At 39.9% G+C, this 16,307-nt stretch overlaps 1 protein-coding gene across 1 annotated transcript; it reads left to right on the forward strand.

Annotated features, from left to right (window-relative positions):
* The first annotated feature begins 782 nt into the window (after window positions 1-782).
* On the forward strand, window positions 783-10,074 carry LOC146493169 (transcriptional repressor scratch 1-like). The gene is made up of 2 exons (XM_085149103.1): window positions 783-2,077; window positions 8,141-10,074. Exons 1-2 carry the CDS (start codon window positions 1,954-1,956, stop codon window positions 8,914-8,916), a joined length of 900 nt encoding a protein of 299 aa, XP_085005229.1. The 5' UTR covers window positions 783-1,953; the 3' UTR covers window positions 8,917-10,074.
* Window positions 10,075-16,307: the final 6,233 nt, after the last annotated feature.

A 16,307-nucleotide genomic window follows, 5' to 3' on the forward strand; every position in this document is an offset into this window, starting at 1 on the left:
TGTTTATATGATATAAAAAAAGGTGGTCTCCGTCTATTTCTCTGTCTCTCTGAAAGACCATTCAGTAAAAACACCTTCACCTCAGCTGCATTAAACAAACTCATTGGCTAATGCTGACTATGGATTTATGCGCCTAGGATCTGATTGGTCAAGAGGAGCGCTGATTTGCATAAGAGGAGCTTGATTGGTTGATCGCAGCGTAAAAGCGTTGACCTGTGTGCGGGGCTACATTAGAAGTTGGCGTTGAGCGGTTGGTTTGATGGTTTTCGGTCCCTGGGAAGGACTACAAATCAGGCGGGCACACAAAGGTTTCCCCTTAAAGCAACAGTTACTGAACTTTTTATAACATAACATTTTTTATACGTCATGAGCTTAGCATGCAAAAGCAAAAGATTATCTATAGAAACAACACAGTGTAACAGATTAAAAAGAAAACTTTCCTGTCTACGTAGACGCAATCTTTGCTTTCCAGTTTATGGACTAATTCACCCATCCGTGCATCCATCCAAACATCTTTCATTGTCATAATCAGAGTGTGAGAGCGGGAGAGCACAAGAAACTATCGAAATAAAACCTTCCCCGGTTATCACAGAGCACCGCTGCTGTTGGTCCAACAAGACAAGATGCTCTTTTTTTTTCTTTTCCTTCTCCTGATGAATAAAATTTAGCTCCAGGACCCCCCGACCCCCCCCCCCCCCCCCCCACACACACACACACCACCCCCCACCCCAACCGCCCCTGGCCCCTCCTTCTCTCGCCCTATAAAGCCGCAACAGCTGATCCCGTGCACTACAGAGAGCCGCAGCTCCGCACGCGCGAGGAGTGGAGAGAAGAGAGAGAGAGAAAGAGAGAGGAGGAAAGAGAGAGGGGAGAGAGTGAAACGAAGAGTTAGCGACCGGAGAAGAGCTGTTCTGGTCTTCCAGCCGCAGTTTTTAAAAACAAATCTGAGCAATATTTTATTTATTTATTTTAAATGAACTGTGATGACGTTTTGGCTGAGTTTGTGATATTCGAGCTGGGGTTTGAAGTCCTGCGAAGGTCTCGAGAGGTTTCTTGGACTAAACTGTCCCGACCTTTAACCAAGCGCTGCAACTCTGCTGCCATACTCCTTCCCGCTTCTTTGAGCGGCACCCAAATGTTTGTTTATTTGTTTGGGGTGGTTTTTTGGTCAAAAATCGTCAAGTCGTTGACTCACCTGTGTTTGGATTGCTACTTTTGAGCAGACAGACCCCTTAAAACTGCTCGTTTCGCCTTTCTGTTCCTCTCCTTTCCCTCTGGAGCTGAAGGGGCAACAGCGGTTTGGCTGTGGCACGCGGTGTAAAACAAAAAAAAAAACAAAAAAAAAAAAGAGGGGGGGGGAAGAGTCTCGCGACGGGAGGAGCTGTCCGGTGCTGAAAGCACGAGCCTGGACGTTAGGAAGTGTTTGTTGGGAGCTGTCCGCGTGCTGAAGACCAGCGGTTTGTTAGAACGAGACCATAATCTTTCCTTTAGAAGCAACGGATTTAAGCACGGCACGAGGGACGTTTATAACGGAGCAGCCATACAGAAACTGACTTATATTCTTTTATTTTTGAGCCTTTAGGACTCCACAGGTCTTCCAGTGGCAAGTTAACGGGATGAAAACAGATCGCTTTCTCCATGAGATCCGGCTATTACTTGCAGACATAGCCTGTATTTGACAAACCACCGCAAAATAAATAATAATAATACATTAATATTATGTGTGGTAAACATGCAGAAGCACACGAGGAGAGCTCGGTTTCTTTGATCTTTAAAAGCCATGTCTCCACTTTTCCAAGCTGTTTGACGGAAGGGAGCAAGCGTAGCTTTAGTGGCTGAATTAAAATAAATAAATAAAATTACACGGTCAAAATAAAAATCAGCTGATAGGTTGTGAGTTTAGACTGAAGCGGGATAGAAAAGTGTTTTTGTCGTGCAAGTGTAGGAGCCATCATGCCTCGGTCTTTCTTAGTGAAGAAAGTCAAGCTGGACGACTATTCGGCTGCTGAGCTGGAGAGCTCGTATGGTCACAGCCGAAGAGAAGAGCTCAGTCTGCGATTCCATCATCATGACAAAGGTTAGTCACACACCTACACACACAAACACACCCGAGCACACACACACGCGCGCGTGGAGACAGGCGCCCATTTAAAACCTGCCACGCATCCCTCTGAGAATGTTTTCATCCCCAGATTTAAAGCATTAGTCATGACTGTTTCAGAAGGAAGAGGAGAAGGGAATTACAGGGTCAAACTTCGGTCATAGCCCGCCCCCCCCAAAATATACCATTTCCAACACTGTAATTATACTCGGTGAAATGCTCTGGTTCCATGAAATAGTCTTATGTAGAGAAACAAATTAGAGGAAACCTACACTCTCAGTCTGATAAGAACCTCTTGAGACTTGGGGCAATAAAAGAGACGGTTTAATAATAATACAAAATAGGTAATATAAGGGAGTAAGTGTGCGATGCACATTGGATCTGACTGCAGTCAGCTCGGAGGTTAAGAGCTTTCTATATAGGCACTTCATGAGGTTGAATTGCTCTGTATTATTTATGGTTTTTAATGCTCAAGTAAAGGAAGTCACATCTGGAATAAAAGATAATTTAAAGAAAACAGGAGAGAATGCTTAATGGAATTTCAGGTTTGCTTTGCACTCCCTCTACAACCTGTTATAGTTTTTAAATGTACCTGTAGGATTTCGCATCTCCCCCTGCCTTTACTCTTACACAAAGCATTAAAACACACACATCCAGCTCTGAACAGTTGCTGACATTAACATGTTAGTGCAGAAAAATACATTTTTCCCGAAGGAGCATACAAAGACTGTGGCGGAAGCAACAGGGAGCCAGTGAGTGCAGGTTCATTGCAGAAAACCATGCTAAATGATTATGTTAATGCATTATGTCAGCAGCACACATACATTGGGATACACCGTTGTTCTGTTGCCAATTATATTATTCAAATCAGCCTTCTCTCCAGCACCTGTGAGTCACCTTCAAAGATTTCTGCAATCATGCCCAGCTACACTGGCTGCCAATGGTTCCCACGCACTGTATAATCTGGGGTACACGGGGAAAATACGATACAAAGTCAATGAAAAGGGCAGTATTTGGGTCAAATATTCAGTGGAAAAGTGTGGAAATCTTTTACAAAAGGAATATTTACCTAGCATTTCTACTCAGAAGTCATGCATTTGCTTTGGTCTGATAATCTCGGAAGCAAAACCACAGAAAACATGCCATATGCACTTTAACAGAGATGGGAGCTTTTATCTATGTCAATATGCCCTTGACATTAAAAATATGATACTGGATAAAATTACTATATGCTATGTAAATGGGTCACAAATCCCCAGAGTAAAATTGCTATGTGTTTTTTGATTCATTTATCCCCCTTTGGCCCCCTTTAGCTTATTGTTATGATTTATGTTTTGAGAGTCACTGTTCAGCATCCACTAATGTAAAGCAAACAAAGTGGCAGATTTTGCTAGAAAAACACATAACACCCTTATAGGTCAATAATTTGCCTGGGTTGTGTGTCTGCTTGATTCTGCCCTCTAGTGGCCAAAAAAGAATGACTACAGCTTTAAAGAGCTAAAAAAAAAATTCACCGTCACTGCATGGGGACAAGCGTGTAATGGAGTTAGTGCAGCCTGCTGCTTGTGCCAAGGTCAAATGTAAGATGAAGAGATCCCAAGCGTTCTGATGATCTGAAACCAGAAACATGCAGCAGAGGCAGTAGCAGTAGCATTGTGGCAAGCATGTACAGACTAGGGAAGCTATCCCTTGTTATAAATATAACAACAGTTTGACTGAAGCAAATGCAGCTTGTTGCACACACACACACACACACACACACACACACACACACACACACACACACACACGCACTCTGCTGTTTCTGTCAACTCGGCACATTTCCCAGGCAGCTTGCACAGCTGAGTGCACAGCATTACCCACACACATACACACACAGACAGGAAGCAGTCAGTGACCTACAAGTGTCCAAAGCACACAAGTGTGCGTCAGTTACTGCTGGTTTGGATCAAAAATTAAATTGTAGCTTGCAGCCTTTCTCTCTCTCCATTTCTTTTTCTTTCCATTCCTAATTCTCGGTATTTCAAAGACACATGAAAGTGGGATGGCTCTAGTTTGGCAGAGTATTTAATCTTTAATAAGCATTTAGAACAGCTATCAGCTCTAATGCTGCTAAAGTACTTTGAAATGAATACGGAGTTGACACAGCGAGACAGATACTCAGACAGAGAGAGACAAAAAAACAAATAGAGACAGTACACTGATGCCGAGATGCGCAGCAACAGCAACAGTCACAGTCAGAGCGCTTTAAATGAAAAGGGATGAAAGGGAATGGTCATGTTTAATTGGCAGGGATCGTGCAAAAAGGTTCTGTGTGAGAAAAAAGTATCCTAGAACCAGACAGCGAGCTTGTTTTTGTTTCTGCCTGTCAGTCACATATGCATGGCTCAGTCTGGCTGTTAGTACAGGTGAAGGAGAGGTGATATGGTACTCACAGAATAGTCAAAGATAATGTAGATAATGGATAGGGTTATTTTGCTCACTTGAAAAGACTTCTTTTTCAGTCTCTCCCTCCCAAACTTTCTTTCCTTGGACGCAGGACCAAAGATTTCTGCTAATTAGTCATAGATCATATAGTTCCCTACATCACCAGCAGGACAATTTACCCTCTGTGGTGGCCAAGAAATAATTAGTTATACGATGCATTGAGATAACAGTTACTGAACACCATCTTTTTGTCCCCAGAAAGATGAACCCTTTTCATCATAGACTCTAAATTGGCTTTCCATGTCTTGCTTATCCAGCAGGTCACGACCATGTATTAGTATGCTGTTTCAGAAAAAGCTATTTTTTTAAATCAAATTTTTAGCTAAATCTTAGACAGGATTTCGTGCAGTAAGAGTTTGAAATTTGGTGCCATCTTTGCTAACGCAACGTTGATCAGAGCAGCGCTTCTCAAACTTCTTCTGCCACAGCCCCTATCAAAAGAAGAAGTATGTGTAAAAACCCCACAAACCGTTCTCAAAGCAATCATTAACAACTGAAAGTGTAAATTTTAGTGGAATAAAGGTCAGCAAGATAGCATCAACAAAACTTAGCAGGCTGTGAAGTCAGTCCCGGCAGATCAGCTGATCTCAGTGCCAGCACACATTAACTGATGACGAAACTCTGCTCTACTACACATCCAGCTGGTTATCCCACATAGGTTGTTATTTAACCCTCTGAGGTCTAAGGCAAAACTGACCTTCTGGAAAAATATCTAAAGTGTTTCTGATGCGCATCAGTTATATTGATTATTTACTTTGTTCCCTGATTGCCAACACTTGAGAGAACGTCTTCTTCAAGGCCCTTTGCTGATGATACTTTAGACCTCAGTTGTGGCACATTTGCAAGCCACTTTGAAACCCACCGTCAAATTTAATTCTTATCACATCTGTTGTCACTGACACTTGCTCTGTTCTGTATGCTGCTGTCTTGCTGCTGCTCTCCCCACCTCCATCTTTCCATATTTGCACATGGAAGTGCAGTGAGGTCCCAGAACAGAGCTGTGCTGCCAAATATAAATTACTACAGATGGAGATATCAATCTTCTTTTGACTATAGTGGACCTTAATTTACTTTAGTTTCACATATTGCACTTTTCCCCACCTGCAGTGGCTCCATGCCCACCGGTGTGGCATGTGCCACTGGTGAGTCAGGGCAAGGCTAGAGAAGGGAGGGAAGCAGATGTAGGTGGTTTATCTGCAGCAGCTTGCAAGGCTATACCACCTCCAGTGCAGCTGCTGAGTATCCACTATAGTCCAGGACTGTAGCAGGACTGGAAACTGTCAGTTTGAGTGATTACGACTCTCTACAACATCTCCAAGACTCCAGCTGCTCTTAGTCAACATACCTGGTTATAAGGGTCCAAACTGAGCACTTGGTCATGTTTCAAAACTTTACTCATGCTCTATAAAACAAGGCACACACACACACAGGCACACACACAAACACAGTACTTCCTTCCAGAGTGCAATGATTGAATATTTATGATTCATGATTTTCTCTCTCCACTCCACACCTCTTCTCCCCCCCCCCCTCTCGCTTTCCCTCTATTTTCTCTCTCTATTACTCGGTCTTAATTAAATTCGAAAATGTTAAATTAGCATGAGCGCTGTGTACAGGACTGCCAAACCACCCAACCACCATCACCACATTTAACGTAGCATTACTTTCTCCCTGCTAGGTTTTTCTTTCTTCCTCCCTCCCTCTCTTCCTCACCTTAATATGACTCCCCTTTCTCTACCCTTCTACCCTCTGTCTGTTGTTCTCATCACATTATCGACCAACATCTGAGCCTTTCTCAGAACTGCATCATGAAATTATATTACCAGCAATAGTATCTCCTCTGCTGTCTGTGTCTTAATGCTCACAGAGTGCTAATTGAAATGGAGAGCTATTGATCGGCATAAATCCACAGGAGTTGCGGCCATGGGTTATTAGCTACCAGTCTCTCCTTGTGTCTGTTACAGTTTAGCCTGTTGAGTGCCAATAATAGAAATAATGAAGCAGCTGGCATCATAACGCGGCATCAAATAATTCACCAGATTTGTCAGGGGTTGTGCACAAATATGCAGGTTGCTTTGGAATTTGTGAGTCTCGGTGAAGTGTACTTCCCGTTTTCCCTCAAGACGGAGACTGTCAGTGTCACTGCGCCCACTGAGTAATGCACTGGACCCCCCCCCCCCACCCCCCACCCAGCTGCTGTAATAGAGATGCTCTTTGTACAGCAGTTGAGGTTTTGACAGCCCTGAGGTGTGACTGTGTGCAGCTTCAGACCTGTCAGAAAAGGTGCAGCTGATGAGGAGCAAGTGTGCTCACTGAGCCCTCCAATGAAAAATAAAGATTTCCCACTGAGGGGAAAGTGTCTCCTCCTTGCTTGTAAGGACTGAGAAGCATTTTACTGCTACTATGAATACCACAACTGTCTCCTTCTCTTTTCCTTCGTTTGCTTTGCATCACCTCCAAAAACCGATGTGAAGGTATTTCTTTTGAATCGACTCGGAAACCCTTTGGTCTTTTATGGATACTGGGCATAATGGGAGTGCAGAACACATGGCGAATGTGGTTCATGTAATCCTTATTGTGGTATGATTGATATTTAGAAACCAGAGATGCCAGGGTGTGATCAGTAATGTAATGTAGTCTGGAGACAAAATGTTAATAATGAATGAACTTTGATGAACGAGTGTGATTGAGGCCTGCCGTTATACAATACAAGTAAAAAAAAAAAATTTTTCTTAGTAGTGATAGGTTCTACAGAGCCCTCAGGGTATGGAGTAGTATAGTAATGAGTGCTATAATAGATACTCGATCTTTATCTTGTATTTCTAGCGCTCAGGTGCTTTCTTTTTATAACTAATTGCAACAACATGGTGGATAGTTGGACGAACTTGGCACTTAATATTAATCTCTTCCGTTTTTGTGTTTTGCACTTTTGACCTAAAAGGTGCAGAATGATTAACATTTGAAGCAACATAATACGCAGTCATACATTTGTTTTATTTTCTAGTAACACAAAAAAGAGAACTATTTTCCTTTTACCAATCTCAGATGTGTCACTCTAGAATAAAAGAAGAAATGTTAGCTGGCTGCCTCTTTTGGTTCATGGATTAAAACAGTAGAAGGAGAAAAACAGTTCCTATGTAATGCAATGTTTGTTAGTGTTTTGACGAGTCAGGTTCTGGAAAGAATCATTAATCATCATCAGAATCAGAATACTTTATTAATCCCAAAGGAAATTATGTGGTCAAAGTTGCTCCAAGACAATGAGAACAGTATGATGTTGTCCAAGAGGAAGCAGACGGTTTTATAGTCAGTGTGTCAAACTGGAAAACTCACACTCAAGTCATTTGTGTGGATAAGCAACACTAAAGTGCAGAAAAAGCTTCATTTTAATTTTGTGGTGAACTGCCCCTTTAGGTTTTGTTACAGACAGGTTTGCCAGCACTCAAATATCCCTTTTGACTCTGTTCAAGCTTTGTAGCAGTCACTCGTGTAGATTTCCAAGCCAATCAATCCTCCTGCCACGATGACTTACCTCTTTCTTTGTCTCTTCAGGCTACGTCAGTGATTATCTGAGTCCTAATCCGTATGACGATGTGGTTGGAAGCGATTCATCAGTCATCTCTAAAGTACCCTCCCCGAGCCACTCATCGGTCATCTATGGCCGCATCAACAACACATATTCTGGCATCCATGGTGATATCCATGGCGATTCGGACCAGCCTGACAGTCCCCGGTCCGAGGTTTCGTCATCAGCCGGGGGATACATCAACGGCGACACAGCTGTGAGTGAAGGATACAGCGTGGATGCGTTTTTCATCATGGACGGACGATCACGAAGGAAAACCACGGGAACCCTGAGGGGAACTGCCCAGAGGCACACCTGCAGTGAGTGTGGTAAAACCTACGCCACATCCTCCAACCTGAGCCGGCATAAGCAGACGCACAGGAGCATAGACAGCAAGATGGCTAAGAAGTGCCCCACATGTGGGAAAGTGTACGTCTCCATGCCAGCCATGGCTATGCACCTCCTGACCCACGACCTCAAGCACAAGTGCGACGTGTGCGGCAAAGCGTTCAGCCGGCCGTGGCTGCTGCAGGGCCACATGCGCTCGCACACGGGGGAGAAGCCGTTTGGGTGTGCGCACTGTGGCAAAGCGTTTGCTGACCGGTCTAACCTGCGTGCTCACATGCAGACACACTCAGCCTTCAAGCACTATAAGTGCAAACGATGCAACAAGACGTTTGCACTCAAGAGTTACCTGAACAAGCACTATGAGTCGGCATGCTTCAAGGGGGCGTTCTCCCCTCTGAGCTCCCTGGGAGAATGACTGGGGTGGTTTTAATTTGTTTACATGCAATTTTCCTGGCCTCATTCCCTACTTTTATTTCTTTCCCCCAAAAAGCAGAATCTGAGTGTTACAAGGTAGGAGTGTTTTCTCTGCAAGAATCACAAGGTATATGACAAAAATAGATTGAAGGCATCCGTTCCTATCAAGAACCCTCCAATCTCTCCTTTGTTTTATCTTCCCTCATCTGAGAGTGGAGTTAAAAGTTTTCAATGCCTAATTTAGACTGTCACCTGCGTCGATAAGTTACTTCCCGTTGAGGCTTTTTGAAATATCTGTGAAGATAAATAAAGCACAGCACATCTAGCTCATCATTTTTGAAGATACCTAGATCTATTTATGTCCATATCTACCCTCAGCATTCTGTTATTTTTTTTTGTTTTCCCAATCCACGAGGAAATGACACTAAAGCACAACTCATCTCCAATCTCCAAGCATGAATCACATCATCGGTTTTCTTCCAGTGAGATTCAATGAGCTTTCAAGTTTTATGCGTTTCTAAAAACAGACCTTCATAATCTAAGGATACATGTGGTGTCCTGCTTTTACTGAGACCGACCTTGGACTGAGCTTACAAAGATAAAGCATCAAAACAAGGAAAGCACACAGCGTTTCTCTTGTGCAAGTAAACAAGATACTTGTAATGATATTTATTTATACAACCGGACACCTGCAGTATACAGTGTCTGTATACGTGGCTTCTGACATTACCACAATGAACTGTGAAGAAAAGACACACCTGTCACAATGTGGTAGTACAGGCAGTACACCTGTGTGGTGAGAAATGACGTATTTTTAAAACCGTGGACAAAAGAGCTCTTTTCTTTACTTCTAAGTAATGTTGGGATATGCGCTTACTTAACCGCAAACAGTGGACCGTTATGAGTTCCAGTTCAGGATCAGATGGCTAAAAACTCCCACTGAGCCACCAGGGTATTCCTTAACAGTTTTGCTATAACCTAAATCTGATGTTATTATTATTGTTATTATTTTTAATTATTTGTCAGTGTTGGATGGGGATTGAGACATTAAAAATGTCCTAATGTTCCTCAAAAGGTCAAACCTTTTTCCAGTGTTGTATAATAGTTTAGTTGCATCAAGAAGCACAGCATTCATCTTTGAGGTTTTTATCTTTTTTTTTTTTTTTTAAAAATGTGTCTATTTATGATTTATGTATTTATGCATTTATTTACATATGCATTTACATTTGTATTGATTTGCACTTTACTTTTTTTTTTAGCCTTTGTTACAAATATGCCAAAGCATTTGACACTTTCTAATTAATGAATATCTTTTTACTTTTGTCAGCCACTTTAATTATTTAAACTAATGCATGCAAAAAAAAAGAGAGGAAAAAATCATAGCCTAATAATGGAATCTATGCCAATTTTATGAATCTTTTTTGGATATTTTTCCAAACCTCTTAGATAACAGGCAAAACCGAACAAATTTCTGTCTTGGGCAATATTTCGTTGATATCCGATAGAGCAATAATGCATGATATTTTTGAAGACACGTGAGTCATAACTGCTTGTAACATCTTGATTTTTTTTTTCAAATGCCACTATTCTATGTAGTTACGATAAATGACATTTCAGGGAGTTAGCGAACCAAGTTAGTGTTAAATAATGGCGGGTTGGGTTTAGAGCTCTAAATTTACAGGGACTGTGACGCCGCTGTGACAGCCGGTCAGAAAGACCAAATTGGAGTGAGCAGGGAGTCTGTTTTTCAAACTCAGCTGCTTTGGTACACAGTGTGGAAAATGTTGCCTCCTAGTTACAATTTTATATTGGTATCATTATAATCTTATAGACAGTTGTGTCTGTATGAGTATTAGCAGCTGCTGGGGCTTCCAGGGGTTCACACAGGTGGTTCTACTCCTTTAGACAGAGGGCTCTGGGTTGGGTCGGGATGGGTCTTTTTGTACATGGTTTATGCACTGCCTGCCTCGTATTATTATTCTAAAATATCGTAGAGAGTAGAAGGTACTGCTGTAGACCTCTGGTGCTGAAACATGGACGAACCGCAAACCCTGAACAGTTAAAACTGTGGCCACTCTTCTGCCTTGGTAGCATATTGGAATTGTTTAAGATGTGAAACAACAGCTGTGCTGCTGAACCGGCTTCTCTTTGATCCTCACTAGTCCTTGAACACAGCCAGAGTTTCTTCCTATAAGTTGGTCACAATTATTGTGCTCTCTTCTCAGTATTTTTTTTAATCCAATCAGAAGATCAGTTTTGCTCGAGGGCTTTACATGAAAACACAAAACTCCATTTGAAGACTCAAAGGCTCTTCCTGATTTCAGGTTGTTTTTCTTTTCATCATCTCTGGCTGTTGTGAATTTAATGTGGCAGTTCTCGATGTGATTCAGACTTTTGTTGAGAACGAAGAGGAGACATTTGGTCAATATTTCAGCACCAGAGTGCATTGCCGAACACTTAGATTCTACTATGAACTACTGTAGCCTACTATAGCCACAAGCTAGTTTACCTATTCTTATATAAAAGCACTTCCTCTTATGAATTATAACCTAAAACCTTTTCTTTCAAAGATAGTAGCACAATGAAAGAGTTTAGATTCAGGTAGACGATGCCTTGTATGTAGAAATAACCTCTTTCTCATTTTTCTACTACAATGATTCAAAGATAGAAACGGCAACAAATATGCTGATGTAACACAGGCTGTTGTCCTACACCACAAAATACTGTTAAAAATGACACGTTCAGTATGTCATTTTTCTTAATATATTTGTGAACGCAACTACACCACACCTTTTTTAGAGTAAATAAAAACCTAACTATTTTGCAGCAAGAGGCCTTGTAAATAAGCACTGATGTGACTTTGGAGTCTGATTATTTCTACAGAACTGTAACGAGTGATGATGATGATGATGTTGGCAGTGATGATGATAATGATGAAGGGGAGAATGATGAATTCTTTTGGAGCTTCCTGCTTTGTTTTGAGTTCTTCCTCTGAGGTTTTTTTTTTTGGAGACCTCAAATGGCCGGTTTGAAACCATGTAAAGCACAAAGACAACACTGGGCATTTTGTTTCACTTCCTAAATAAAAAAATACTTTAAAAACAATTTTGTTTGTTTTCTCCTTTTTTCCCCGCATAACACAGGTGTAAATGTAAAGTAATGATCATTATGATAGCCTTTAGTCATCATGCCATTAGGCTGAATCAAACATAAAAACACTGGAACTTCATTAGGTACACCTGCTCAACTATTTAACACAAATATCTAATCAGCTGATCACATGACAACAACTCATTTGGGCATCTCAAGACAACTAATTGAAGTTGTTTTGGTATCAGGTGACTATTTCGCAAACTTCTGATTTACTGGGACTTTCCCACACATCAGTTTACACAGAATAAGAGAAAAAGAAAAAACATCCAATGAGCAACAGTTCTGTTTACTGTTAAAATGTGACAGATTTTTACAGAGTTTTGATACAGATCATAAAAAAATTCCCAAAAATTGTTTTTTAATCAACATGTCTAGTGTAAAATGCCCGTAACTGTAAATAAACATGAAATTCATTTTAATTTACTTACTTTTTTTAATACATAAATTGTATTTTTCCTTATAAAAAGAATAACATTGAATCTAATTTCACAAATATCAAATTTTTTATGCTGTAAATACAAATATTTTAAATAGAGCAGAGAAGTGTCAGTAATTTATATAGATTTGATTGTCCATTGTTATGTAATTATAGAAGTTTTTACCCCCCACAATGTTTTAAAAATGTTAGAATTTTTTAATGAGTATATGTGATGTTGAAGTATTTGTAAACTGAAGTAATTATAATTAATTTCACCAACGGAAGATTTTTTATTAGTTGTATATTTTTTTAAATTCCTGATCAAATTGGTAAAATTACAGAAAAGAATAATAGAAGATAGAAATATATACTTTATCTTAGTCTTCAGATATCTTAGTTTAAACAATATATATTAAATACCTTTACAGTCCAGAGTCATTAAAAATACGATCAATAGAATTTCTATAATTTTTAAATCTTTTTTCAGTTCAGTTTAATTCAGTTTTATTCATATAGCAGAGTCAGCTCATTTTACAATATCAACAGCAGTTAACTTTTAAATCAATAAAGACACAGCAAGGAAACATAGCAGCAAGTTCATAAAACCAGGTAAAGCATGACAAATGGACTTTGGATTTTGATGTTTATTTTACAGGAATTTTCTGTTTTTAATTCTAAAAAAATTCTATTCCCATATAGAATTTTTCCATAAATAGTCTATTTTGTCTGGCAGTACAGTATTTCCAACTACAGCAGCAGATTCCCCTTCTGTCAACTAAGAACAGCAAACTAAGGCTACAGTTCACACAGGCTCACCAAAACTAGAAGATTAGAAAAACGTTGCCTTTTGTAATGAGTCTTGATTCCTGCTGTGAGAGTGACATGACAGGGTCAGAATTTGGTGAAGACATGAAAGCATAGATCCATCCTGCTTTGTATCGTTAGTTCAATATGGCAGTGGTGTAATGGTGCGAAGACTAGTCTGTCTTAGGACCAACTGAGAATTGTTTAAACACCGCAGCCTCCCTGACTATTATTACAGAACATGTCGATCCCTTTATGACTACAGTGTACCCATCTTCTGATGGACAGGACAGTGCCTCATGCCACATAGCTCAAATGATCTCAAACTGGCTTCTTGAAGGTAACGAGTTCACTGTGCTCAAATGGCCAGCACAGTCACCAGATCTCAATCCAGAAGAGCAGCTTTGGGAACAGCAAATTTACATTGTTGATTTTCATCAATCCTGCAGCAACTCTGTGATGCTATCATGTTGTTTCCAGCCACTTGTTGAATCTGTGTCATGAAGAATTAAAGCATTTCAGAAGGCAAAAGGGGTCCAACTTAGCAAGCTGTAACTTGCTCATAGTTTCTTTTTTTATACACTCCTCATAGGTAAATCCCCATGCCCTTCAAAGACTATGACCTAAGTTTGTAACACTGATTTCGGTAGTCTCTGAGCCAGTGATAAGATGGAAGGATTTTAGCAAAGCTTATGTATCCTTAAGAGGGCTGAATACTGTGTCTCACAATGTCCACACTGAGCTTTATCTATAAATGAGTTGCAATGACCCTTTAAAGAGCACACTCATGTGGCTGTATAAAAAACCCTATTCCCCATCGCGATGATCTTTAGAGTGATATTATATGGTAAGATTAGCCAACTGACAAATCATCAGTAATGTAAAGAAACAGCTTGAGCCCAGTAAGAACATGTTTGCTAAAAAAATATAGTAAAAGTTGAATAAATATTGTCTTTGGCCCCAGTGCATTCATTTCCAAGTAAACAGTTAATTCGTTTTTATAAAACATTAATCAATTTGATTTGCCTGCCGTTTTAAAAGCTGCAGCTGATTATCGTCTACAAAGCCCTCTTGCTTTTTTTTTTTTTTTTTTTTTTTTTACCCCATGGCATCTCTGCAGAGGTCAAAATCTCAGCTCTGTTTGTGTATGTGTGTAATTTTTTTTACTGTTCAAACTGGATCTCACCCCCAATCACAGAAGCTGATGTCAGAGCAATGTCTTTAACCTTGACAACAAGGATGCAGAATTTGTGCATGTGTCCAAAATGCTTGCGAATGTCTTTGCTCAAAAACAAACAAAAACAAAAGCAGAGGATTTGTAATTTGCCTCAAGGATTTTGGACATAAAAAAAACATTTTTAACCTTAGAAGGATTCTGACAGTAATAGGGTTTAACAGCATGTTATATTATCAAAGTAACAAACACATACTGTAATGGATGCACCACTATTTGTTGCTCTGCTAGTTGTGTTGTCTGAAATAATTTAAATAACAACAGAAATGTTGGAAATTCATTATAAAATACTCTTTGTAAAAAATCATGATGCAATAACATTTCTTTTACCATAACCACAAGAACAGTGCTTGTATTGTGTAGACTGTAAGCACTTAAAGTCAGAGTAAATGTACAGTGAATTGTAATGAGGTGCTGCCACCATGGACATAAATTGATTAAGAAGAACCTTTGCCTGAGTTAAGCATGCATACACATAAACATGTGCGTACCTAAAAGACCGCAGTCATTCTGAGGCATATCCTCATATTCTGTAATTTTTACAGACTGATCAGGTTATTTTCCCCAAAAAAGACTAAAAGCCTAACATGATATAATCTTGGTTGTGTTTGTGACTGAGTTGCCAAGTTGGAGATTGAATACAATCTGCTTGTGATAATATAGTAGTTAACTGAGAAATCTGTGAAAATCAAAACTTTGCTTCCATCTACATACACGGAAATTCTAATTTATCTAACCATCATAGAGTTGAAAGAAAATTTCAGAAATTCCTCAACAAATACTGACATATTTGTTGCTGCAGGATGGTCATTTGTCTGCAAAATGGCATAAGCTCTCAGCAACCTTGCTTTTATATAGAAATTTAACAGGCTGACAACCAATTGACAACCAGTTGGCAACTAGTTGTGCTAAGAGAGTGATTTCGAATTATTGTTACTGTTATTTATAAATGGCAGTTGTTTGCAAACATTTGCCTCAACACAGAGTTTGAGGGTGTTGCATGCTAAACCTCTCTGTAACTAGTTGTTTGCTGCAAGTACAGCAAAATAAATAAACAAAAAATTTAATTAAGCTTATGGCTCCTTTCCTGGTTTTTCGGCTGCAAGCCTGTTCTTTACATAAGTATTTCTTTGCCACTCAGTCAATCTCAGTGCTGACATCATTACTCTAGTCCAGTCATATTCTTGTCTGCCTTTTTGAGCCAGTCAGTGTCCACTTGGTGGTTTAAAATCTGTGCTCTCTGTCATTCTCCCTTTCACACTCTTATTTGTGCAACCCACCTGGTTCCATCTCCACCTCACCTGAGTTACTCAGGGCTTCATCCATCCCTCAGTTTTCATCTTCACCACCACCAGCATCTAGAATCCTCGGGGTCCAGTCCTAAATCCTATCATTGCTGGGATTTCATTCTGCTATGATGGGTCATCAGAGTCTAATTGCCAAATACATTAATTAATTTCTCTATCACAATAAATCATCTTCAATTCTTCCAAATGATCTCCCCTTATTGAAATGTAATCAGTGGGCAAACAACATTTTTTCCTATTTGCAAAGAGTTAGTCATCCTATTTTTACTGTAATATGACTGAGCCATCAGGACTCTGATATGAACAACTATCCGAGCATGTTCACAGAGACACTTATATCATGCTGATATTTAACTGATATGCGCCAGTGTCTTAATTTATTTGCTTATTTATTTGCACTCAATATTCACATTCAGAAGTGGTTGAAATTGAGAAGTGTGACTTTATGCAGTTCAATGTAGGTAGAAGGTTTACTC

This window comes from Neolamprologus multifasciatus, chromosome 22 (assembly GCF_963576455.1).
Source record: "Neolamprologus multifasciatus chromosome 22, fNeoMul1.2, whole genome shotgun sequence".
Taxonomy (NCBI): domain Eukaryota; kingdom Metazoa; phylum Chordata; class Actinopteri; order Cichliformes; family Cichlidae; genus Neolamprologus; species Neolamprologus multifasciatus.

Excerpts from the sequence above, each read along its gene's own strand:
- LOC146493169 (XM_085149103.1), top strand. The coding sequence starts at position 1,954 with ATGCCTCGGTCTTTCTTAGTGAAGAAAGTCAAGCTGGACGACTATTCG. Across the intron at positions 2,078-8,140 it reads ATTCCATCATCATGACAAAG|GCTACGTCAGTGATTATCTG; the intron begins GTTAGTCACACA and ends TTGTCTCTTCAG.